Raw genomic sequence first — 27,336 nt, 5'->3', positions numbered from 1 at the left:
ACGATCTTTGTCTCATTCACATTTGGAATTCTGTACAAAGCATGTGAGGAAAAGAGACAAAACTTTAAAATCAAAACTCATTCATTCATCAAACCATCTTCCCATTGAAACATACTACATGCGTACCTCAAAAAGGACCTTCAAGATCTACCTTCGAGGCAAGGGTAGGAGACTTTGTCTCAAGTCCTTCGGACATGCGAGGAGAGACCAGTTGCTGTGGAAGGACATCATGCGAGGTAAAGTGGAGGGACAGTGAAAAAGCGGAAGTCCCTCAGCAAGACGGACTGACCCAGTGGCTGCAACCATGGGCTCCAGGGGGTGCAGGGCTGGGCAGGTTCGTTCCATTGTGCACAGGGTTGCTGTGAGTTGGCGCTGACTCAATGGCATCCAACCACCACAGCATCTGACAGCACGGTGCTTACAGAGACAGGATACTATCTAAGCACATACAGGGGAATCTAGTCATTACAACTAGTATGCAAGTGTCTGCACCCACCACTAAAACTCGGGATGAAAAAATTGGAGAATTCCACCAATGCCTTCAGTCTGAAATTGATCAAATATGCCACCAAGATGCATTGAAATGACTGGTGATTGGGATGCAAAAAAAATGTAAACAAAGAGGTAGGAAGAGTAGTTGGAAAATATGGACTTGGTAATAGAAATTAAGCTGGAGATCACATGATTGAATTTTTCAAAGCCAATGACTTGTTCATAGCAAATACCTTTTTTCAAAAACACAAAAGGCAACAATACATATGGAATACACAGAAATCAAACTGACTGCAGCTGTGAGAAGAGGCAATGGAGAAGCTTAATATCAGCAGCTAAAACCAGACCAGGGCCAACTGTGGAACTGACCATTTGTTTTTCATAGGCAGGTTCCAGTTGCAGGTGAAGAAAATTAAAACAAGTGCACGAGAACCAAAATATGACCTTGAGTCTATCCCACCGGAACTTTGAGAGCATCTCAAGAACCGAGCTGAGGCATGTAACGCTAATGACCGAAGACCCGAGGACCTGGAGATGACGTCAGGAACGTCGCACATGAAGAAAGCACGCGATCATTAAAGAGACAGGAAAAAAGAAAAGATCCAAATGTCTGTCAGAAGAAACTCTGGAAGTTGCTGTTCACCCTAGAGTAGCCAAGGAAGGAATGATGAAGTCAAAGCGCTGAACAGAAAATTTCAAAAGGCAGCTCAAGAAGACCAAGCTAAGTATTATAATAAAATGGACAAAGATGTAGGGATAGAAAACCAAAAAATGGAAGAAAACACTCAGCATATCTTAACCTAAAAGAACTAAAAAAAAAAAAAAAATTCAAGCTCTGAGTTGCAATCTTGAAAGATTTCTATGGGCAAAATATCGAACGATGCAGGAAGCATCAAAAGAAGCTGCAAAGAATACACAGTCACTGTACCAAAAAGGACCAGTCAACAGTTAACCATTTCAAGAGATAGCATATGAGCAAGAACCAACTGTAAGGAGAGAGTAAGTCCAAGCTGCACTGAAGGCGTTCGCCAACAACAAGGCTCCAGGAAGTGACAGGATACCAACTGAAATGGTTCACCAGCTGATAAAGCACTGGAAGCACTCACTCATCTCTGCCGGGAAGTCTGGAAGACTCCGACTTGGCAACGGACTGGAAACGCAAATGATGCAATATCATTAACATCACACGCAAGTAAGATTTTGCTGAAGATCATCCAACAGCTGCTAGCAATACATTGACAGGGGGGCTGCCAGAGATTCTAGCTAGGTACCGAAGAGGACATGGGAATAGAGATATCATTGCTGATGTCAGATGACTTGGTGAAAAATAGAGAATATCAGAAAGATAGTTACTTGTACTTTACTGACTATAAAAGTAATTTTGACAGTGTGGACCATAACACACTATGGATAGCTTTGAGAAGAACAGAAATTCCAGAACACTTCATTTTACTCATGCAGAACTTGTACATGCCTCTTGTACAACAAGGGGCAGCTGTGAGAACAGAAGAGGAGAATACTGCATGTTTTAAAATCTGGGGTTGTGTACTCTCACCATTCTTATTCTCTATGCTAAACAAATTACCAGAGAGGATGGTTTATATGAAGAAGAATGTTGCATCAGGACTGGAAGAAGGCTTACTAACAACCTGCCATCTGTAGATGACCCTTGCTTGCTGAAAGTGAGGAGGAATTGAAGCACTTGCTGATGAAGATCAAATATGGCAGCCTGGCATACTACTCAATGGCACGAAGACCAACATTCTCACAACTGCACCAACAGGTAACATCATGACAAATGGAGAAAAGATTGGCGATGCGAAGGATTTTGTCTTGCTTGGATCTATAGTCAGTGGTCATGGAAGCAACAGCCAAGAATCAAACAATGGCATTGCACTGAGGAAATCTGCTTCACAAGCCTTCTTTAAAGTGCGATGAAACAAGCATGTTGCTTTGAGGACTATGCTAAGCCTGACCCGAGCCATATTTTCAATCACTTCACCTGCATGTGAACATTGAAAATCGAATAAGGAAGACCAAGAATCAATGCATTTGATTGTGGTGCTGATGAAGAGTATTGAAAGTACCATGGACTGCCAAAAGAACAAACGAATCTGTCTTGGAAAAAGTAGAGAGAGAATGTTCCTGCAGCGCAAGTATAGGGAGCTTCATCTCTCATACTTTGAACGTGTATCAGGAGAGATCGGTCTCTGGGAAAGGACAGCATGCTAGAGTTGAGCAGCAACAAAAAAGAGGAAGGCCCTTGGTGAGGTGGATTGACAAAGTGGCAATTGTGAGGAAGAGGTGGCACCGGTTAGCGTTTGTTCTCTTGTACAGAGGGTCATTATGAGTTGGAATCAATTCAAAGGCACCCAACCACAACAAGGCATGGGTATGTAAATATTTGAATATGCATGTGGTTTTGCTATCAGATTTTTTAAAACATATTTGAGCACCACTTCCTAAATTTCCACTGCCTTTGTAAGATGTGAAATATATAGTAATTCTATGAGTATATCATGGTAAGTAAATGATACGTTATTATGCGTCTCCAGCTAACAACTTCAGCCTGTTAACTCACCTGTCATGAGTAATATGTTGGTCTGCATCATACATGCAAAAGGGGTGATCTATGGTTGTGCATTCAGTCATAAATTCTATAGATCCTCCTGTGTCTGCCGAGATGTCACATATTGCCACAAATCTGAAAATAAAATCAATACTTAGCCAAGAGCATGAGATTCTACAGTTTTCAAAAGTCTACAGCAGAATAAAAATGGGACTTTTCAATATGGAAACTAAATATTTTCCTGGCCCTTAGCTTCTTTTCCCTAACAGTCCATTGTTCAAAGCATTGTATTCCTCTGAGATACAAAGTTGTAATGATATAAGTTTTATTCTCCTCTAGCAAAAATAAATAAGCAAAAATGGAAAATCACTTCACTAGGGAAATCATGGGAACAGGCTAGTTATAATTAACCATGTTTTCTATCTCTAAATAACTTACATAGGTTTGATTACTCTACCTCCACCTTGTTTTTATTACTATAAAATGTCACATCAGGACACTAAAATCTCTAGAATTATGAATAAAATGATCAGCCCTTCATTCTAAAACCATTGGAGGCTGATCACAAGTTTCTTGCTCAGTCTCCAATTACCATTTGCCTTTACAAACCCGGGAAGCCAAAAGGTCGGTGGTTTGAACCCACCAGCTGCTCCGGGAGAACAGAACAACTTGATTCTAAAGGGTCTACACACACCCTATACTATAGCCAAATTGTCCGACTTACTGTGTCTTAAATGGTGCGTTTGTAACCCTACACTCTACCAAGCACCCTTCCCACCACCTGAATTTCTCCTTTTCTTGCTCTCCACCTATCTAAATCTTTCGTGGGTTTACTGGACCCCATGTTCCCACTGTCTTCTGACCTCTCTGAGACGGTGTGTTCTATAACACCACCTTTGCATTTTTAGGCTGCCTCATAGCTTTGGTTTATGTTCTGTGTGAATGTCTTTTCCCTCACTACATCCTGAAGGCAGAAACCATGTGTTTTACTTTTCCCAGTCTTTTAGCTTAGCAAAAGGGCCCTGGTGGAATAGTGCTTACACATTGGGCTGCGATCAGCCCAAAGTTCAGCAGTTTAAAACCACCGGCCACACCTCGGGAGAAAGGGCTTCCTACTCCCATAAACAGTTACAGTCCCAGAAACTCAAGGGCAGTTCTACCTTCACCCATAGGGTCACCATGAGTCGGCATCGACTGGATGGCAGTGAGTTTGAGGGATTTGGTTTGGTGAAGGGGGAGGGGGGTGCTATCTTAGAGTTGGCCTATAGACCAGGCAGTCCACAAATATTGATTGGTTAATTAATTCAACACTCAATAAATATTTGCTTCTCTATTTTATATCAGACAATAGGTGCCTGTAACCCAAATAAAAGGAAGCCCTGAACTTAAGAGAACTTCGTTCTAGTAGGAGGGAGAGAACGCAGTGATGAAGACTTTCAGGTGTGGGAGGAAGTTAATGAAACAAAGCAATAGGGCAGAGAGGCAGGTGGAGCTGGAGAAGCAATGAAAGGTCTCTCTGAAGGAGATGATGTTGCAGAAGGTGGCATGTGTGCGACATGTAGAATCACAGAAGTCAAGAGAAGAGACTTTCAAGAAGGAGGCAGGGTTCACTGTGTCAGTGCTGCCGAGAGGTCCCATAAGAAAAGGACAGCCAGTCGTGAACAAACACGATCTGGGGTGGGGGTGGGGAGCATGACACTGGGTCCCTCAGAATGGGTGCTGCACATCGACAAAGCACAGCATTCCTCTAGGTCTTTAATGCTCCCCACCACCCCCCACCACCAATCATGACCCCAGCTCTACCTTACAAATCTGGCTAATGCAGAGCATGTACACTGGTACGGATAAGAGTGCTCAACCCATGGAATCCAGGACAGATAACCCCCTCGGGAACAATAACAGGAGTAGCAATACCATGAGCGTAGGGGAAGGTGGGTGGAGAAAGGGGGAAGTGATCACAATGATCAATGTATACCTCCCTCCCCACACCAACAACCCAGGGTGATAAACAACAGAAACATGGGTGAATGGAGATAGTAGACCGTGTAAGTATGAAAATAATAATTTATAATTTATCAAGGGTTTATAAGGGCAGGAGGGGGAGGGGGAGGGGGGCAATGAGGAGCGGATACCAAGGGCTCAAGTAGGAAGAAAATGTTTTGAAAAAGATAATGGCAACATATCACAAATGTTCTTGACACAATGGATGGATGTATGGATTGTGATAAGACCTGTAAGACACACACCCACCCACCCCACTGCAATAGAATGATTTTTTTTAAAGGCACTGCAGGTAGAAACTGCCATCGTTGAAGATTGGAAGTCCTTACTTGTGTGGCAGGGAGGGGCAGCCTTCAATGGCAACATCTGAGGACTTGACAGGAGCCAGGAGAGTCTGCGCATCTTTCGGCGTTAGCAGACGAGGGGAGTTTTGCTCCCAGTAGATTCCATTAATCAAGCAAGTTGTATAAGGGGCAACCTGGAAAGTAGTTCCAAATTGAACCCGGGTCAGAAGCCATCTTTCAAAACCAATATGCTAGATTACCACCCAGATCTTGGTGAAGCTTCCCCAGGACAGAGACGTGTCTGAATATGGATCTCTTAACTGTACCACCAAGGAAAAGGAAAGGAGCGTCGCGTGACCCAGCAGTCTGTCTAGGTCAACCACAGTAGGGCATGGTCTACATCAAGCTACCTCTGAGCTCTGTTTTCCTTACCTGCCCGATGGGGATAATACGGACCCCATTCCTCAAAGGGAGGCTGTGAGGATTAAATCAGATAACATCTGTAAGATCCACAGAGACAAATGCTACAGACATGCATACAAGGTAACTAGGGCATTAGTACGTTTTAGAATGCATCCAATCACCCATAAATAGTTCTGTGACTGGGGAAAAGAGATGGGGTGGAGATTTACTGGATCCAAAATATTTTCGTTATACTAGTTTCATCGCCGATGCGTCTCAAAGGATCTCCAGCTACAGATCAGCGTCTCCTCCAGAACATGCATCCCCTGCTACATTTCCTAACGGAATCCCCACATGCTCTGTGGTCACACATATTTAAAACTATGTACAGCATTCCTTTTCACGGTAAATGCATGCATTTCTGTTTCTGAGTCCTACTTGGCTGTCTGGTTGGGAAAGGGCTGATGCAGGCCCAATGGCTAAGAACCCAACAACAGACTGGGCTGCACGGAAGACGATGTCCGCGTGTCCCCAGCAGAGGGACTTGAACATCTACTATGCAGCTTTGCCTTCCTTCGGGCAGGTGTCTGCTTTGAGACAGCCCCGCCACTTCACCCTGGACCCCTAGAACCAGTGGTGTGGAGTTCAAGCAGCTGGCCGAGGTCAGGTTTCTATTGGTAGGTAGCCTATTTTCAGATAAAATTTTATTGACATTGTGCTTTGCCAGTATGGCCAGCCCATCCAGGGTCAATATGGAAAAACAAACAACCACAGAGAAAAATGGTTTGGAAGTTACGAAGCACATGCAGAACCGAAGCAGAAAACAAGACCGCAGAGCAGATGGCAAATGGATAGCAATGTCCCAAACCATAAAGGAAAGGTCTCTTGGCCAAGAAAAGCCAACGAATCCTATGGGCAATCCCCACAAGGCTCAGCACAAGTCAGTGTGGGAAGTTAATGAATAATGGGTTCACTTTTAACTTCTTTCCTGGAGAATATCCTAACAGACGCCACCAAGTCAGCAGCCGAGCATGATGCTCACTCACCTCAGTGTTAAAACGACTCGTGTAGCGATCAGGGTGTTTGTCGTACTCTGCGGGATCATATACACCATCTGTTTTCCTGACAAGGTGGTGATGGCGACTTAACACCGTCCCGTACACTTTCTTGAGGTCTGGCGGAGGGAAAGAAAGCAGGAAAGTGGCTGACAAAATGATAAAGCTTTGCGGTGATAAAATGTTATAACATGCAGACTGTTAATGACAGGAGAGCATCCCCTCACGCCTCCCCACCCCTCCTGCCCTCCAATACCTCCAGTTTGGGAAACTTCCTTCAATTCATGAGGCTCCACATATTCACAAGGTAGTTCGCTGAATATTTCTTGGGCTCCCTATAAATAATGTAACGGCAGAAATCGAAAAGTCAACAGGCGGGGAATCCATATGGTCTCCTACAAAGATCCCTGCTAAGTCCCCTGCAATCACATGCTCCGCTTGCCCAACCACCAAGACCAGGAACCGCATGGACGAAAGTCTCGCACGCAGTCTGCAGGCCAGCCTTCATTTCTGTTTCAAGAGCACTCACTCAAAGGAACAAATTAGTCTTCTAGCATACGTTACGTAGAATCACAACAAGACTGTGGGTTCTATTTTCTCACTTATGTATGTATGTATGTATGTATGTATGTATGTATGTATGTATTTTGCCCCACTGGAGAAATTAATGCTAGTAGACAATCCCACAATGCAATACAAATAGGGTCGCTGATTCGATGGCAGTGGGTTTATGTGTCAAAATATTTTGTTTTCTATGACAAATGATCGTTTTTACAAGCTTCTCTGGGGGAACCTCAGATGCATGCTCAAAACTATCCCAAAAGAGAGGATTCGTTCCAGTCTGGAAGGGAAGACTTTTCATAATATCTTATTGGCAAAACTCTCAGTTAGAAGCTTTGAAATGTTTCATCCTGGGAGCCCTGGCAAGTTTGTGGACATCTCGGTGGTGGAGGTAAAACAGATCGCCCCCAAAAAGACCTTCTTGCCAACTCAAACACAGCGATCCCTCTCAAACCATAAAAATAAATAAATCAATCAAGCTTCAAAACCAACGAAAATCAAATTTAAAATCTTGGAATCACCGCCTTCACTATCAGAAAATTGCATAGGTAAGAAAAGTGATAAACAATAGAAACCATGGGGGAAGGGAACCAGTGGCTGGTGTCAAATAGAAAATAATAATAATTTATAATTTATCAAGGGGCTACAAGGCTGGGGGATGAGGGAGAGGGGCAAAATAAAAAAAGGAGCTGACACCAAGGGCTCAATAGAAAATAAATGTGTACAAAATAATGATGGCAACATATGTACAAATGTGTTCGATACAATTGATGTATGGATGGTTACACGAGCTGTAAAGGCCCTCAATAAAATGTAAAAAAAAAAGAAAAAACATTGAATGTCCACCAGAGAAAAGTGGAGTTCTGAGATGCCCCCCAAAATGCCCACCTCCTTTGGGATGGCTTCAGAGTCTCCAGCTATTTTACAGAGAATGAGGCAGGTGGAATTTACCTTCGATACGTTACCAGTCCCTGTGAACACAAATGTTAAGGGCCCTATCGACTTTGGCATCAAACCCAAAGCTATCTCGTAGCCAGCATCTCGGACCGCTTGCACAGCCTGACTGCTGTTTCTGTAGTTGTGAGCCATGCCAATGTGCTGGAAGCAAGCACACACGAGTCCAAGTTAGTCTACGAGCGGAGGCATTGTCAGGTTCTAAAAGTATGGTATGAATAATAATAATAATAATAATAATAATAATAAGCAAAATAAACCTCTTACCATAAAAGGTGTATGATGTCCCAGAGCAAGGAGCCTTACCCCCATTCCGTGTAAAATGTTGATCATCCCTATGACAGAATAGACAGACAACAGAAAGGCCATTAGTTGACATAACTGCCCATTGTTCAGCCTGCGTGGTGCTTTGAGAAATCACAGACCACAGCATCTCAGATCTGGAAGGGGCCTGAATCCCCTCATTAAGTACCTCCCCTCCTCATTCTCCCATCAGTTGTACCTACTCAGCTGCACCCCTTCCTCTAAGCTTCACCCTTCCCTGTTCCATATTCCATCCCTTCCTGCCTGCCCATGAGGGCCACTCAAAGGATTCCCTTCATAATCCCTTTCTATGGGTCCATTCTTATCAACATTTCCATATGCTCCAGTTGTTCCCAAGCCTAACACACATCTGTAGAAATAAAATCGAAGTCACTGTTGAACTTAGGTCACCCCCACCAGCTATCTAGTAGCTTAAATAGCTAAACTGAGCAGTTTTCAGATCTTACTTGTGAGACGCATTTGGCAATGCAGACTCTTCTTTTTTTTCTTGAAAAACCCTCTCATCTCAACATTCCTGATCTGAACATCTTCGACTTATACTTCTGTAGGGTCCCCGTCCTCTCCCCTTTCCTAACGCATTGGTCATCCTCAGGATCGTGCCCCACACCCTATTTTCTTCCATCTCTACTTTTCTGTTCTCTCCAACGTATCTCAGCCAGTCCTAAATTTCAAATTCTGCAAGACCACAAATTTGCATCTCCAATATCGATTTCAGTCTTTGCGATTTGTCTTTTGATTTCAAGATCAAGTCTCCAATTGAATGCCCTTCAGGTTGTAAGACTTCAGCATCCATCCCACCCTTATTTTTTGGAGGAACAGAGCCTTGCCACCCTGGCCAAGAGTTCTGTCTTAAATCGACTTTTAAAGGAATAATTTATAAAGGATAAAATGCACCATGGCTAGGACTATGCAGGTAAGTCTCCGACTTACGACGGATGGGACGTCTCAACAGGACTAAGGGAGCAGCAAGAGTTGGGCTGCTCAAACTTTCCTGAGCAAACAGTTCACCCCAGAACCCTGTCAAATGCAAACTCTGATTTAGGAAGTCTTGGGTGGGACCTGGGATTCTGCACAGGAAAAAAAAAAGCGCTCGTTGGTTGAGACAAAGCCTAGCCAAGTTGGGTGTTTCCCATGCCCCACCCCCTCCAATACTCCAGCTCTGGTTCTTTCTAGATTACGCTACTGTTCACTGCTACCCTTGTGCCTCTTTAACTTTTTAATCCTTTTCCCTGTCTGTTGTTCTTCAATGTCTCATCAAAAAATGGAGCTCTGCTTCCGGGAGACTTAGTGGCAGAGTGAGTTACACGTTTGAACCCTTTGGCCTCCCCCAGGGAAAGATATGCTCCCGGAAAGACTGACAGCCATGGGAACCTTAGGGAGCAGTTCTACTGTGGCTTATGGGGTCACTATGAGTCAGAATCCACTCGATGGCAGTGGGCGTGGTTGGTTTGGGATTCTAGCCTTCCAAGCTGGCTACCTAAGATAACAAGGTTTAAACCCTCATGGCCTGTCCACAGTCATCTTTCTTTTTAATGTTTATTGAAATATATATATTTCCAATAAGTTATCTGACTCTATGCCCCTGATGATGTCTCACCCTTAATCCTGCACTGTGCCCATTTCTTTTGGTAGGAATGAACAGTCCCCTCTCCCTACCCCGGGAAAACAAAAGCATACGGTTACTCCACAGGCAGAAGTAGCACGTGGGTAGTGTAAATGCCCTGGCACACCTACCTGACACACCGGCCCACTGTCCAAATGCCACTACCCGTATTCCTTTATCATCCACCATTTTCTCGTAATCAATAAGACGAATTTCCTGAAGAGAGGATCAACGTATCATCAAATCAGACCCACCAAGCTTGGTGTCAATGAGTAAAAACACAGATGATTGCTATGGCTGGAATTATGCCCCCCAAAGTAAGCGTTGTAACTATTCATCTCTGTCTGTGGCTCTCACCTCCTGTGGGATTGGGTTGTCTTTGTTAAGTGAATGAGGCAGGGTTGGTGCAGGGTGTACTTCGAGAGAACCTCTTTTGAGATAGGACAGTAGGCAAAAGCAGCAGCTCTGAGATGAGGGCAGAGAGATGCCAAGCCACATGAAACCCATCTAGAAACAAAAACTTAAGAGAGACTAGGGTGTTCCTCCAGAGCCAACAGAAAGATGCCTTCCCCTAAAGCCAGCCCCCAGAGTTCAGACTTCTAGTCTCCTAGGACGGGGAGGAAATAAATGTTCCTGAAAGATGTCCACTTGGGGCATTTCTGTTATAGAAGCACTAAATAAGGCAATGAGCAAGCAGCTGCTTCACGTTTTTTACCTCCTACAAGCTATAGCTTCTCATACTAACATGTTACTATGAGCAGTCCATGAACTCTGTCGAAAATGTCAGGTCACAGACAATCACAGGAATCACTGGGCAAATAAGATAAATGAAAGTTCCTAGCAAGATGCCAAATGCATTTTGATAGGCAGCTGTCATCAATGGCCAACACACATTTTGATGCCTCAAATGTTAAGACGCGTTTCTGAATATATCTGACCTGCTGATTCCAAAAATAGAATCAGTTTTCCCCTATCAGCTCTAGTTTTTGAGAATCAAAACATATGCTATATACCTCTCTTTTGCTCCCTGGTGATCAGACCAGTGTGCTGCTGCTTGAGCTAGTCCTTTGTATCAGGTGTGTGCTGCACTACCTGTGTGCCCAGCCAACTTGTGGATTGTTTCACTGTGCATGCAGCGCTAGAGCTTGAGACCCCATGGGGGCCTGCTTCACTACGCTCCCATGCTACTGGCTTTTGCTGCCCCACCCTACCCTCTGCTGCCTGTAGGTGGACTTGCCTGAGGGCAGACTTTGGAACAGTACTTTGGAACAGTAGCTGGCAGTTGAAGAAACTTCAGAATATTAGCCCTTCCATGAAAGTGAGTTGAACTGAGCTCTCTGTGCTGCTGTGTGGACTAGTTAACTGTTGCATTCCTACTCTATATATAAACTATCCTTTCATAGATACATAATCATAAGTGTCCTGGTTTTGTTTCTCTAGTGAACCCTGCCTAACACAGTGACAGTGAGTTTATGTTTGGGTGGGAGGGGGAGGAAAGCTGGGGGGCTGTTTTGAGTTAGCTTGCCTGAGACAGAGGAAGTGCACCGTGGCATTATTATATAAAGTAGTGTATGCTGTACTAAATATTTAAGTCGTCATACTTCATATTGAATCTTTGATCCAAAGATATAGTTGAACAGTGCAAATTACATGAACTTGGAGTTTTCCCCAAGGATCATTTCACCTTTATGAGGAACTGAACAGCAGACAGTTCCAATTCGTTATCTTTAAAAGGGGTCAGAAATTAGAGTACCGTGTAATAAATAAAGAGCCTTGATGGTGTAGTGGTTTATGTGTTTGACTGCTAACCACAAGGTCAGCTCTTTAGGTCCAGCAGCTGCTCTGCAAGAGAAAGATGGCATTTCCAGCTGCCATCAAGATTGACAGCCTCGGCAACCCACAGGAGAGGTCCCATCCTTTCCTAGAGGGTCGCTATGAGTCATAATAGACCAGGGTTAGTGGGTTTGATGTAATAAATAGAGATTCAAATGTTCTGAAACTCAAAATTGGTCTGTCAGAGTTCAAACTCCCTCACTAAAGTTAGAACGGTCCAGTTGCATCATAAGATGGTATAACTTCTCCACCTGTATACAGAAACTCATAAAAGTTAGAATTTTTCTTATAAAGAACCTTGGAATCAGCCTCGCCTGTGAGACAACATAAACTATCTATTGACTTCCAGTTTGGAAATGTTTCTTGAATAACTGGAATAGGGAAAAAATTTAGTTCTTCAAAATATTTATGAAAATCACTATGAAGGCTTACATTTTCATCACCTTAAACTGCCCTCACACCTTCCATAAATGTGTCTTTTCCATTTTAGTTTTTCTTTGTTCGTTCTTCTCAAGCTATGTTCTGGCTTTGCAGTATCCGACGTGTGGTCTCTGTATGTACTAATCAACAAGAACCCACTGCCATCTCATCGACCGACGCTCATAGTGACCCTCTATGACAGGGAAGACCTGCCCTTGTATTTCCAATCAGTTAAAGGCTGCTGGGCTCCAACCACAGTTAAAGGGACTGCTGGGCTCCAACCACTCACCTGAGGAGTGGCAGCTCAATGGCAGATAACTAGCCACCAAGCTTCCCCTAGAAGTCCATTAATAGCTCATTCTTTTTCTAATATTCCTCCTCTATTTTGTCTTCACCTGGAATTTGTGGCTCTGAATTCATCTCCAACTTAAAAGTCGGGTGATACATAAATAAATTAGTCTAATTCGATAGCTGAAAATACGGTGGAACACCATATTGAAGAAACCAGAGCTGATGAGGTCTAGCCAATGCCATTTTCAGAATCCACGCCTCGAGGAACCCCAGGAGCAGGCCTCCAAACCAAGACACCAAGAAAAAAAATGTTTGTGGTTGAGCGGTGCAGTCAGTGAAATAATAAACGTATGATTTCCTTGAAATTTCTGCCCTCAGACTTTTTTATGTCCTCTGAGACCACTCGCCAGCAATGACTACCTCTCTCCTGTATTGTCATCCTTGACGCTGGCCCCCACTCTCTGCCTAAACAAGCCAACGGTTCATCTCCCTTTAAATCAGCAACAACCCTCTCTCCCTCTCGTCTTTACACAGAGCTCTTCCTCTCTTGCTCTGTCTCACTAGTGATTTCTCTCCATTTACCTCTTTCTCGGGTAAACTGCATGCAAAAAAGTAGCACAAGCTTCCTTGTCACGTCCTCCAGTACAACCTCACCCTTCCCGTTTCCTTGGGAAACTTCCCCCATCTCTCCTCTCGCAGGATAGCTTGATTAAATCCATGTTTAAAAGCAATTGAAACATTGTAATGATTAAATGTTTTTAAAGTCATTTGATTTCCTCAAGGGCCAGACCATTTTTACTCTGGGCACGAATTTAACGATGTTATTTAATATTCCTCGAACTCAGAGTAATTGGGTACAAAATGCTGCCAAAAAGCAATCCTGCCGGGTCTGTTGTTATTAATTTTCTTGCAATGAACAAAAGTTCACTTAACAAAACTGGTTCTAAGATACTTTTAAAGAGCTTATTTGCTTAAGGTGAAACATTCTCCTTATAAGAGGATTTTCATTAATTACTTTTCGAATGTGTTCTTCAGAAACACAGCAAATTAACTCCAGTCCAGGTCTGGTGTACTTGAGACTAATATGAATGTATGCTATATTGCTATGCAAAATATGCTTTCCTGCATGGTGCACTCCCCTGCCCCTCCCTTGATTTTCAGCTTCTAGTCTAGTTTCGAGTGCTCCAGCATCCTCAAACTAACACTGTGACCTTGGACGTCCTCTCTACCTAGTCTGCATTCACTCACTACTTTCCGATTTCACTCCGTCTCATGGCTATCCGTATCATCTAGTCTCTGACAACTCCAATCTCTAGCTCAAGCCACCATGCTGAGATACAGATTCATATCCAACAGTCGTCCACTCGGCATCTTCCCTCCAAGGCTAAATGGGCAAATCAAACTCAACAGGCCTCAAACTCAACTTTCGACCTTCCTATGCATGTCTGCTCTTCTTGCATTCCCAACTCAATCGAGGGCATGCCTTCTTTCCAGTTGCTCAGGCCCAAACACTGGAATCTGCCTCGCTTCTTCCCTTTTCCTCATATTCCACATGTATTCAATCGATGCATTCTACAGGACCCAATCTCTACAAGACACTTGGGACTCAAATGGCAACTGCAGTGTGGTGAATCACTTAATATGCTTTTTGGAGCCATTGCTTTGTAACTTGCACCACATGACTGGGTAGCACTACGTAAACGTGAGGTGCCTGTAGCCCACCAAGGGGACTGGATAACTTTCTAATAATGCCAGTCAGTTAGTTTCATGGCATCCTTGTGGGGGGTGAGACCATGCAAGTAAGAAGTACGGAACCCTAACAAGGGAATTGGTCCATTTTGCCTACCTGCCAGGCCTAAAATGAGCCATCCCAAAGGTGGAAAGGGGATCTCCCAATCACCAAAAGAAAAAGAAAAAAAGGCCAGGAATGGAGATCAACCTTTGGAACCCAGATTTCTGCACTGAGAACATCCTGGACCCAGGAGCCAGACAGAGAGCGCGGTAACACCTTGCCAAGATAGGAAGAGATAGAAAGAAGTGATGGCAGAAAACAGCAACAGTTGAACCAACCAGACCGGAAAGCTGAGTGCCTTGGGGCAGGAGACTTGCTGGGAGAGTGAGGCATATCTGTGTACTTGGTGGAGTTCGAGTTGCTAAACCAGAGAGGTGGAACTGAACACCTTTGGGCGAAAGCTTTGTGGTGTAGTGGGTACTCTTGGCCAATCAACAGAGCAGAAAGAGTTTGTAATACTGATCCAAGTAGGACAGAAGCCAAGAAGCTAAGAGACCAAGGGTCAAAGAGAAAGATGTGCCTGGAGGCAATGCTGAGCAGAGGCTGTCCTGGTCAAAGCATTGTCCCCTGAATGGTTTTCGATCTTGAAATGGAATCTGTGATACCCCTAATCAATTCTATCACCTGGAGTATGATGTATGAGTTCTGTGACACCATGGCAATGAATTACCAAAGCCAGCAGAGACATCTACTGTCCTAGAGAGGAGGTGTGAGGGAGACCTCATAGAAAGGTTGAATGATGGAGGCATGTCTGACCTCCAGGCATGAGAACCCACTTGGGCTGTTGACCTTGATTTTTTCCCACTCTTCTTGTGAAGTTAAAGGAGGCTAAAGGCTCCCTTTTTCTTTCTACATCCCCGCCCCCACCCCCTTACCCTCCCACCACCGCTCCATCCCCACAAGCTTGCTGCAAGCTACCACCTGTGGCCCAGAGTGCACACTAACCTAGGAGACTAAGCATCTTCTTAACCATGTCACCCCTTCCTTCAATCCCAGCTATTCTCCACAGGGTGGGCAGAATGGATTTTTCTTTTTCATTGTGGTAAAATATTCACATATAACATAAGCTTTGCCACGTTAACCATTCTCAAGTGTACAATTCAGTGGCGCTAGAGCTATGTGGCTGTGTTATGCATACATCACAGCTATGTCTCTTCAAGTTGCCAGAAACCCTTCGGTCACAACACCCCGTTTCCTCCTCCTCATCCCGGGAAGCCACTAATAATAAACTTTTGTCTTTGTAACTGCTTCCAAGTAAGCCTTTCAGAGCATCATCTACCTTCCATTCAAAAGCTCCTCAGGCCTCTGGACCACTATTCTCTCTGCTTGAAATGCTTTTCACCAGATGAATAGGGCTTGTTCCTGCACCTCCTTCAAATCTTCACTCCAGGGCCACCTTCTCCAGGAGGCCATCCGTCTCTGGCCACCTGATTCAAACTAGTATCCTCTCTTTGCCCACAGCCCAGCACGCCTTTTCTCCATCTGTATCTATTATTTCCATTACATCTCTCAACAAGTGAAGGACACGATGTAGCACTATACCATCAGTCTCCAGTAGAACGAAAACTCAGTGAGGACAAATACCTCACCATCTCACCTCCCATGCCCTGAACAGAGCTAGCCACCTTGCAGGCATTTATTGGAAGAATCATCTAAACTTTAACGGCTATTAGCCTTTCCACAGTATTTGTTTCCTAGACAGCACTTTTTCCCCCATTACGGATGTTGATATAAAAATGGTTTGCAGGCTAGTTCTGGTACAACTGAACTGTGCAACCTCAGCTAAAGTGTTTTACCTCTCGGCCCTGTAGTGGATGATATGGTCCCTATAGTTCTTTTTGAGCTTTGGTTGTGCAGTGGAATAAGCCATGGGCTGCTAACCACAAGGTTAGTAGTTCAACCCACCAGCAGAACTCTGTGAGACAAAGAAGAGGCTGCGTGTTCTCATAAAGACTGAGTCTTTTTCTTTGGTCTTTTAAAAAAATCATTTTATTGGGAGCTCATACAACTCTTTATTACAATCCATACATACATCCATTGTGTCACACACATTTGTTGCCATCATCATTCTCAAAACCTTCGCTCTCTATTTAAGCTCTTGATATCAGCTCATTTTTCCCCTCCCTCACAACCCTTGATAATTTATAAGTTATTTCTTCATGTCTTACACTGTCCGATGTCTCCCTTCACCCACTTTTCTATTGTCCATCCCACAGAGAGGAAGTTATCTATAGATCATTATGATTGGTTCCCCCTTTCTCCCCCACCTTCCCCTTATCCTCCTGGTATCGCTACTCTCATTATTTGTCCTGAGATAATTACTCTCATTATCTGTCCTGGATTCCCTGTGTTCCAGCTCTTCTCTGTACCAGTGTACATCCTCTGGTCTAGCCAGATTTGTAAGATAGAATTGGGATCATGATTGGGGGGGGCATTAAAAAACTAGAGGAAAGTTGTATGTTTTATTGGTGCTACATACTGCACCCTGACTGGCTTGTCTCCTCCCCACGACCCTTCTGTAAGGGGATGTCCAGTTGCCTACAGATGGGCTTTGGGTCTCTACTCCTCACCCCCTCTCATTCACAATGCTATGATTTTTTGTTCTTTGATGCCTGATACCTGATCCCATCCACACCTCGTGATCATACAGGCTGGTGTGCTTTTTCCATGTGGGCTTTGTTGCTTCCCAGCTAGATGGCCACTTGTATATCTTCAAGCCTTCAAGACCCCAGATGCTGTATCTTTTGATAGCTGGGCACCATCAGCTTTCTTCACCATATTTGCTTATGCACCCACTTTGTCTTCAGCAATCATGTCAGGAAGGTGAGCGTCATGGAATGCCAGTTTAATAGAACAAAGTATTCTTGCATTGAGGGAGTACTTGAGTGGAGGCCCAGTGTCCATCTGCTACCTTAATACTAAACCTATTATATATGCACATGAGTCTCAAAAATGTAATGGTGCCATTCTACTCCACCCCATAGGGTCGCTATGAGTGGGACTTGATACAGTGGCAGTGGGCCAGGCTCTACATTTTTAATTGGTTGTTAACAGAGAAATTAGTTTTATAAATTGATTGTCCTTTGGTGGAGGGAAAGCACTGATCACTTTTTCCATCTAAGAATATACAAGGACTGGAATATGCTTGGCGCCTCTTATCGCAAACTCTGGATTTGCATAGCTGGGGTGCTCTCAGGAGCAACAGAACTCTTCTGGCAAGACTTGACCACTTTTCCAAGGGATGTGAACAGTGGGATATATTTCCTCAATGGTGAGAGAAAACTAAAGCTCCAGGAGAATTTAAAAGCAATAAATATATGAGTCAAAAGCAATTATATATGTGTATATTATGTCACCAAAATTTACCAATATTGATCACAAATTACCTGTTTTAGAACCTCGTCCAACAATCCCATATTGGCTTCTTGTGCCTTTATTGTGTGAGAGAAGAAGGCATAGGTCTTCCTGGGTATTAATTTTTCCTCTGGGGGTCTTTTAACTCCCAAAATCAGACATGCTTCAGAAATGTCTTCCTGAAGGATACCACCAGCTTGGACATATTCCTGGAAACGTAAGTTTGATGAAAGGTCATTCTCTTCATTGTCTAGATTCCGGTTTTCTTTCAGAGGGGATGGACATTCTGTACAGATGAAAACAAACACTTCTAACGTTTTTACTTGCTGGTAAGGGAATCTATCATCCTTGAGGTTTGAAAATATATATAATTTAGCACAAACTCATAATTAAGATCAGTGCAGCTTGATCACAACCAAGCTATGCTTGTGAGATGTACATTTTGTACCAACAATGCACTGAAAGGTCAGTTGCTAAGTAGCGATTCACTGTTCAGTTACATTAATGAGAGGGACTTCAGTTTCTTTGCTATCTTTTTTGCATTCAGATATGATATGATACTTCACACAAATGGAGAAATCTGCTTGTTGGGAGGATAATGACAAGAGAAAGCTTCAGAATATAATAAAATATCCAAAATATAATGGAATTTGAAGCATTTTCATATTCAATCTGGTCCCCTTGAACTACTGGAGGAATGAAAAAGCAAATGTCTGGCATACAAAACTCTTTAAAAGCCCTGATTCTACCAAATCCCCTAATTCTACATTTGAAAGTCTAATTGCAGACTTCCAATTAGTTTTCATCTGAATCAAAGTGAGTTACTGAGGTTACTCAGATTGTTTGTACTTGCAAAAACACTGACCCTTGATATCTTTCCAGTAAGACTTTGGGGTTTAATTTAGCTTTGTAACATGCGGTTTTGCATGTGGGTCATGACTACACCTGAGTTACAGCATTAAGGTTTCCAGGTCATGGTGACACCTGGATTAAACCATTAAGTTAACTTTAATCAAAATACTGATAGCTCAGACAGGGGCGAGAAAGGCACAAAATAAACCAAGATCCCTCCTGTACAAGAATTTACCGAATATTGTGCAATATTGTCCAAAATATTGTAAAGAAGCCAGCGTTGTAGTAAAACAAGAAAGAATTGAATGATCACCAGAATCTAAGGGATGTAGAAGTTGAATGAACACCGAGATTCATCCCTGGGTGGGATGGTCAAGGACATGTGGAAATGCTGATTAACCTAAAACACGGAATAGCATTTGGGCAGACAGAGACGGGAAGTCCAAAGTGGTAATGTCAGTGAGAGGCACTGAACGCATGTACACAAATTTGGAGGCAGGAAAGGAGACATCCTGCACAATTTCATGATGGAAAAGGAGATTAACATCATCCTAGAATCCAAGGGTAGGATGAATTTCATTGAGTAATAAATAACAGGAATAGCTATACGCTTTGATGCTTCTTTTGAAACTACGATGAGTGTTGCTGAAGCCTCTGCATGAGTTTATTTCCTTCGTATTAGACTCCCACGCTTGGTACTGTTGGGACCCCCATTTTATCAGAGGGAACCCTGAGGCTTGCGGACTTGCTCAGATTGGGCAGTCAATACATGGAGACAAGAGGTGGCCATCTTCGGGTTTCAAATAATGGGTGGCTTGATCAGGACAGAATGGAAAGAGCACCAAGGGGGCAGAATTAAGATAAATCTAGTTAGAAGGTACGAACAGATGGGACATATTGTAAGGGAAGGGATTTATATGTCCTACCTGTCTGGCTTCTTTGAAAAGTGTCCATTTACTTACTTTAGAATTTCCATCAATACAATGGAGTACTTACATAGTCCTCAATAGAAAAATAACAGAATGAGGACTTTAGAGGGCTACACACAGTGGCCGGCAGGGAAAGCTCCCCAAGAATAAGTTCTACCAACAGCAGCATTCCCTGGAGACAAGTATGGAGTTCTGTTTACTACAGTCTTCCCAATACCAAGTTGTATTAAATCGGTGCTAGCAAACATTTTCAGAACCCTGTTGGTGTAGCAGTTATGTATTCAGCTACTAACCACAAGGTCAGGAGTTCGAAACTACCAGCCACTCTAAGGGAGATTTTTTTTACTCCCATAAAGATTTATAGTCTTGGAAATCCACAAGGGACAATTCTACTCTGTCCCACAGGGTCACTAATGTGTTGGAATCGACTGAGGGGAGTGAGTTTGGTTTTGAGAGTTTGGGGGAACATTTACTTTGCTAAGATGCTCTTCCATTTTTCACACACTGGCTCTTCTAACTCCCATATAGCCTTCAAATAATAGCTTAGTATGTTTTAGGTAAAGGTTTGGCTGGCAAATTAGGTTTTCCATGGAATAATTTTCATACAGATGATTCCATGGCATTTGTTAGAATCTTCACAATGTGTCGGTGTTCTCCTTATTTCCTTTTTTCTGTTCCCTGCCTTGCTCTCTCATCTTTGCTAGCCTTGACCATTTGCTTCGTAGAGTTGCCTGTGGAAGGGAGCACTGTTCTCATGGGTATTTATAAGCCAATCTCTTAACTGGCTGAACCTGACCTCCAGATGGGCTTCAGTGCCAAGGTCAACAGGTAGCCTTGCGTGATGATCTCAGGGGTTCTTCTAGTCTCTATCAGTCCAGAAAGGTCAAGCCTATTTTTAGAAATTTGTCTTTTATTCTACATTTGCTCCCAGTTGATCTAGAACCTTCTATTGAGTCCCTGATCAGAAATATCCTCAGTGGTAGCCAGGCACCATTGTCTAGTTCTTCTAGTCTCTGGTTAGAAGAGGCCATGGTTCATGGGCTCCTTTGGACTTGTTTCTTCCTTAAAGCTTTGGTTTCCATGTGGGACCAATAGGGGGATCCTAGCTGGGCAGGCATACACTTTTCAGAAGCCAGATGAGACTCACCAAACATGGATACAGGGCATGATCTTTATAAACTACATTATGTCAATGGACCAAGTTCTGCCCTGGGACCAGGGTCCTAATGGTGAAGGCATGTCTGACCCCTACCTTGTAGTAATAGGGAGGCCAGAGGAAGTCAGATATGGCCAGCCTACCACACCGTTTACCACAATGGCTATATATGCAGTACCCCCAAAGGGGCATTACTCACAGATGCCTTCCTTTACACATATATGCACACACCTATCTAACTACTTGATCACACACATACTTTTTTCTCATCATTACTGACATGGCCAAAGTGTATGTGCTATCACATTGACCCAGAGTGTCCCCTTTCCTTAGGACTTCCGGGAGCCTTTTTTACCTTGGTCCATTCCCACCTGTGTGAAAACTCAGAAGTATTTACCTGATCGTGAATGGCCCGTCGGTTTGAAGGCTGGATTAGGACCTTGTAGCCCTGATTGGTGATGCTTTTGATGTGTCTGGGGGCGAGTGGAGCCCGTCGCTCCCAGGCGTTCACGTCCTCTCGCCGGAGGGCCACCACGGCTTTGTGGGTAAGGCCTCGGGCGAGGCTGAACCCCCACCTGCCACGTGTGGTCCTGGGGCCTCGCAGCATCTTCAACCCCGGTGACTGTGAAAGCAAGATCAGGGCAGGATAGGCAGGAGGGCCTACAGGCCAGTTCTGGTCTCTTAGAAATCTGTTGTAAAATTCGACCAACTCAAACAATAGCAGATGGGGAGACGCTCAGGAAGTGCTGTGTCACTCACAGAAACCCAACACAGAGCATGCCGTTCCAAACAGAGAAGTACAAGGTGAGCTCTTATGCGACACTAACCAAAATGTGCTCAGCTACCGCTGTTTTTCATCTGTTTCTATCAAATATTTAGTCAGCCTAAAAGTCTTAAAAAACTAATCGTCGATGCAAACCAAGGGAATGACAGTGATCCGTGACCCAGTGCTGCTCAGTGAGGTGGTCGGTGACAAAAAGTGTACAGACACAGGAAGTGAGATACCATACGATACTGAAATCTCTTTACTCGATATATACCCCCCCAAATTAAAGAATAAGACATGAACAGATACCGTATATACTCATGTATAAGCCGAGTTCTTCAGAACTTTTTTAATGCAGTTTCTGTGGTAAAATTAGGTGCCTCGGCTGATATTCGGGTCGACTTCCACTAGAGTATATCCAGTATATGCCACCTATGTTTCTCACAGAAATTTCTATAGTAGCACAACAACCTCCTCCACAACAACAACAAAGAAACCCTCTTTGGCGAAACAGATAAGGAAACTCTGCTACATACACACATAGAATATCATTCATCTTTTTAAAATCATGATGAGATCGCCGAACACTTCATGACAGACAAACCTGGAAGACGCTACGCTCAACAAAACTGGTCGAACTCGTAAAGAAATATGTCATGACTAAGGAAAAGGCGGTAAGAAGGCCAAGGGCAGTGGGGAGGGATTCGGAGAAGAAGGGAGAGATGGGAGAGGAGGGAAGGAGGAGGGAGGGTGGGAGAACAAAAAGAGGAAGAAAGAGCCACAGGGGATAGGGGGTGGGGAGTTTGACTGGCATACTGTCACTGTCCAGATGTTTTTCTTTGTATTATACTCCACAAAAGGAAAATAACTTCTAAAATAAAATTTAAACTAAAAAAAGAATGTTTAAACCACAAAAAAAAAAACAACCAAAACCAAAAAAAAAAGCATCCACTTTTCTTACCCATAAGATCTAAACACTGGTCTGAGAGGTTATAAAAGCAGGAACCATAATATAGTAACTGACTTCAATTTTTTGTGTGACACACGAGCTAGTTTCAAAGAAACAAGCAAACAAAAGTAAACCTTTAGGCACCTTTATCCCTCCCGATTATTTGTCTGACAATTAATCATTGCATTTTGCAAAAGCGTCATCTTGCTTGGATCCACAGTCAGTGCTTAGGGGAGCAGCTGCCAAGAGATCAAATGGCACATTGCATTAAGTCAAAACGCTGCATGTCTTTAGGCCTCTTTGAAGGGGTTGAAGAGCAAGGACGTTACTTTGAGGAACAAGGTGCACCTGATACAAGTCATGGTACTTTCATGAGACAAGCTGGACATTGAAGAAAGAAGCTGGGAGAAGAATCGATTCATCTGAACCAGGGTGCTGGCGAAGAAGGTGGAAAGTACCATGCACCGCCAGAAGAACAAACCAATCTGCCTCAGAAGAACAGCCAGAAGGCTCCCTGGAAGCAAGAATGGAGAGATTCATCTCGCATCCTTCGGACGTGTTGTCAGGAGAGACCAGTCTCTGGAGCCGGGCATCACGCTTGGGAAAGCAGAGAGGCAGTGAGAACCAGGAAGACCTTCAACAAGATAGGCTGACACCGAAGCTGCATCGGTGGGCTCAAACATGCAAACAGTTGTGAGGATGGCGCTGGACCGAGCAGTGTTTCCTTCTGTTGTCGCTATGGGTCAGAACCACATCGGTACTCAAGAGAATAGATATTGAAGAAAACAAAGCAAGCTAACAACTGCACCTGCTCTTTCCTTGTGATTGTTGGAAGTTTGCGAAGCACTGCCCTAAAAGTCACTCTGCCCCCAAACAAACCCTACTGCAACCCCTCTGCCACAAAGCCTCATCCTCACCATTGCTCCACCCAAGAAGTTCCCTCTTCCTGATTTTCTCCCTCTACCGCCTCCTGCGACATTCCATTGAAACTCCAAGCTGCCTCAACCAGTTCTCTAACTGCTATTCCAGATGAACAGATTTCCACTCATTTACTCAATCAAGAAATACTTCCAAAAGACTCAGGATTGGCCCAACACAGAGTAAACTGTGATAGGCATTTCCAAAGCATAAGCATCATGCCTTTTCATAACCTGTGGGACATATATCACCCACCAGTATTTTCAGCCTCTCAGTTTTGGGGGGAAAGCTGCTCTTCCACTTAGAGTACACGCTGACAGCAACACAGAAACCCGTGTAGCTGCAGGAATCAAAAGAAGCAGGGCTCAGCCCACCACTCAATTGTATCAAAGTCTATATTGCCTCAAAATCTTGCTTCCTTTAGTTCAGCATGTTTTTCTTTAACAAAAGAGCCCCTGGTGGTGTAGTGGTTATGCATTGGGCTGCAAACCTCAAGGTCAGCAGTTCAAAACCACCAGCCACTCCATGGGAGAAAGAGGAGGCTTTCTATTCTCATGAACAGCGACAGTCTCAGAAACCCACAGAGGCAGTTCTACCCTGTCCTGTAAGGTCACTAAGAGTCAGAATCAGCTCGATGGCAGCGAGAGTTTGGTTTAATTAACAACAACCACAACAACATCTCCAAGTAGAAATTCAGTCATTAAAAGGTGAAATTAGTAGCCTGTCACTTGGTGTTCCCTTGGACCAGTGGTTCTCAACCTTCCTAATGCCATGACCCTTTATACGGTTCCTCATGTTGTGGTGACCCTGCCCCCCAACCATAAACTTACTTTTATTGCTACTTCATAACTGTAAGTTTGCTACTGTTATGAACTGGGAGACCCTGTGAAAGGGTCATTCAACCCTCAAAAGGGCCACAACCCACAGGTTGAGAACCACTGCCTTAGACTGTGGTCCTGGGCTCCCAGGTCCACAAACTCATTCCTTGAAGGTATTTGGTAATATCTAAAAAGTTTTCATAACGTTGTCCCTTGTGTGTGCAACCACATTCAGGAATATATTTGCAGCAATGGTAAAAAAGACATACACAAATATCCATGGAATATATATATGCATCCGTGGTGTCTTCCCTCTCTGCCTGCCACCCCGGACCTGCTCAATGTTTAGCCTATCTGCACCACTCCCATAGGACGGTAGGTGTAACAGTATTTGCCTCTGTTGCCTCTACGTCTCCCAAACCTCCCGGTGCCTCCATCATTTTCTGTCAACCTCCCTCTGAAGGCACAGTACCTTCTCCTGCACCCGGGCCAACCTGAGTGAATTCACATCTTTTCAAAATCTCCGCCCAATCCCGGCTAGCATATAGCAAAATGTTATAGAACATATCCCTGTCATATCTGTCCCAAACTGGCGGTCACCACGTCCTTTCTGACAGCACTGTGCTCCCCAGGGTTTTCAAGGACTGATTTTTCAGAAGCGGACCTCTGTGGGATATTAAAAGACTTTCCCCAGCTTTGTCTTCCCCAAAGATATGCCAAACATTACAGGCTATCTGCCAGCAGCACATGGTGGGAGGTCAGATGCTTAGAGATATTCTCCCTGAAAGCATCTGGTCCACTATAGGTGGGGCTCACACCCTACTGATAAGGATAGTAATTGTTTCCATGGAGAACCTGCTCAGTGACATCCAAAGTTAAGCTGTCATCCTGAATCTAGGATCCACCCATCTAGTCACATGTATGCCCCAATCCCTCCCCTTCCTATTGCATGTATACCCCTTGATCACCCTCTTCCTATTACTGTATTACCTATGGTACAACCCCTTCCTGTGATGTATGTCTTTACCTGGAATTAGGGGGCTTGCAAGCCCCACAAAGATATAAAAGCCTTGGACAGCAATAAAGAGCTCTCGCTCCCAGTCCTCTCTCACCCATCCTTGCTCCCCTGTTCCCTCTTCCCCTTGTCCTCCTTCCCCTCCCCCTCTCTCATGCTCTCTCCCCAGCCCTCTTGGCCAGTGCTGTGTGCGGACCTGGCTGTTGAGATCATGGCCATCCAGGAGGTGAGCATGCTACCATGAAATGTGTCAGATTCCATTATTTCGATCTCTCCTGTATTTCTCATAGTCTCTATGACTTTACTATATATAATCTTTACTTATTATCGCTGTACAATTGCGCCTGCTGGACCTGTGATGGTTTGTTAGGGGCTGGCTCCCCTCCCAAACCTTTCTTCAGAGGTACCTCTGGGTAGATTTTAACCACCAACCCTTGGGGCAGCAGCTGAGCACATTTACCATTTGCACCACGCAGGTGGGTTTGAACAAACAGTTTAGCATGCAGATAACATTCCTTTGGGGTGAACGCCTACTTGCCATCCTACACATTTAATTTCTAAGACACCCCACGACAGGCTCAGAGAACAGAGCCAACAGGAAGAGACCGGGCTCCAAAGGCTCTGAGAAGAAGGGGAGCCAAACAGGAAAGAGCTACACACAGCAAGTGAGCTCCCGATCACTAGGGGGTTCAGGTCCTGCCCAAATATCCACAATACACTCACGGCCTCCGCATCCCTGAGTGTTTCCAAGAGTGTAACTCTTTACGGGAGGAGAAAGCCTCATCTTTCTCTTGAGGAGCTGGCTGGTGGTTTAAACTGCTAAACAAACGTGATTAGTAGCCCAGCTCATAACCACCATGGCGCTGATAAGCATTTCAGTTAAAAAACACCCACCCTTACTATAATTGCTTTATTTAATTTTGTTTTAAAAGGTGCATGAATCACATACCCAACTCCCTAGCATTCTGTGTTTCTCCAAGCCAATGGAAAAACTGTTTCTAAATAAAACCAAGTCCGAAGGCAGTGCCAGCTTGAGCTGCGTCCACGCTGCGTCCTAAGAATAAAGTCTTAGCCCAGCACGAGGGAGCACGTGCAGCTCTCTAGTCCTTCTTATTCCTGAGCAAGCCCTCCTCTCCGCACAAACTCACTGCCACTGAGTCCATTCCGTGAATCACAGCGACCCTGTAGGACAGAGTCCAGCTGCCCCTTTGGGAGCCCAAGGCTGTCGATCGTTACAGGGCCAGAAAGCCACGTCTTTCTCCTGGAGAAGGGCGGACAGTTCCAAACGACTGGCCTTACAGCTAACACCCCAAACTATAAGCCGCTGCGCCACCAGGGTTCCTCCTTCTCCTCCTCCGCGCAAACTGGATCTATGACCGCAGCTTCTCCCTCTCCCCCTTAGTGACTATCCCTCCCCCTCGCCTTCGCCGTCCCCTCGCCTTGGGGGTCAAAGAGTCACAGCTCTGCACGCCTGTGAACCATGCAGAGATATATTTGCAAAGACAGACTTTCTAGACTCTATAATCTAAAGCAGGGGTCCTCAAACTTTTTAAACAGGGGCCAGTTCACTGTCCCTCAGACCGTTGGAGGGCCGGACTATAGTTTAAAAAACAAAACAAACTATGAACAAATTCCTATGCACACTGCACATATCTTATTTTGAAGTAAAAAATCAAACGGGCAAAAACACCTGGCGGGCTGTAATTTGAGGACCCCTCATCTAGAGGAAGGAGGAAAGGATAGGGGTTAGATTCCTCAGCGTTCCCTTTAGGAATTCGCTTTGGCTTTCACTGTTTATCGGAAGGGAATTCTTAAATCACAGTTTCTGTTTCGTTTTCACAGGCGTGTGACCCTGGCTTCCGCTGACGGGATGCCATCCACCGAGCACGAGACAGACAGGCCTTCCCGGCCTCCTGGCAACAATCTTGCAGGAACGTGCTGCAGCACGCTTATCTTCAATTTACAGATGAGGAAACTGGCCTAGGCTCTGCCCGACTT

The 27,336-nt window shown here is 44.3% G+C and overlaps 1 protein-coding gene across 1 annotated transcript in view; it reads right to left on the bottom strand.

The window, feature by feature from the left end:
- Positions 1-27,336, bottom strand: part of AASS (aminoadipate-semialdehyde synthase) — a 66,555-nt gene that overhangs the window by 31,143 nt on the left and 8,076 nt on the right. The window contains exons 2-10 of the mRNA XM_045288934.1: positions 21,270-21,494; positions 17,968-18,144; positions 10,377-10,461; positions 8,586-8,653; positions 8,316-8,462; positions 7,060-7,138; positions 6,795-6,922; positions 5,392-5,540; positions 3,074-3,196 (exon numbers count right to left, since the gene is read on the bottom strand). Of these exons, the coding sequence (XP_045144869.1) occupies positions 3,074-3,196; positions 5,392-5,540; positions 6,795-6,922; positions 7,060-7,138; positions 8,316-8,462; positions 8,586-8,653; positions 10,377-10,461; positions 17,968-18,144; positions 21,270-21,479 (1,166 nt within the window). The 5' untranslated portion in view covers positions 21,480-21,494. The remainder of the gene's footprint in view (positions 1-3,073; positions 3,197-5,391; positions 5,541-6,794; positions 6,923-7,059; positions 7,139-8,315; positions 8,463-8,585; positions 8,654-10,376; positions 10,462-17,967; positions 18,145-21,269; positions 21,495-27,336) is intronic.

This window comes from Echinops telfairi, unplaced genomic scaffold, assembly GCF_000313985.2.
Source record: "Echinops telfairi isolate 266 unplaced genomic scaffold, ASM31398v2 ScPeMD7_23;HRSCAF=83, whole genome shotgun sequence".
NCBI classification, from domain to species: domain Eukaryota; kingdom Metazoa; phylum Chordata; class Mammalia; order Afrosoricida; family Tenrecidae; genus Echinops; species Echinops telfairi.
Note: the sequence above shows the minus strand (reverse complement) of the source record. Positions and strands in the feature narration are given on the sequence as shown.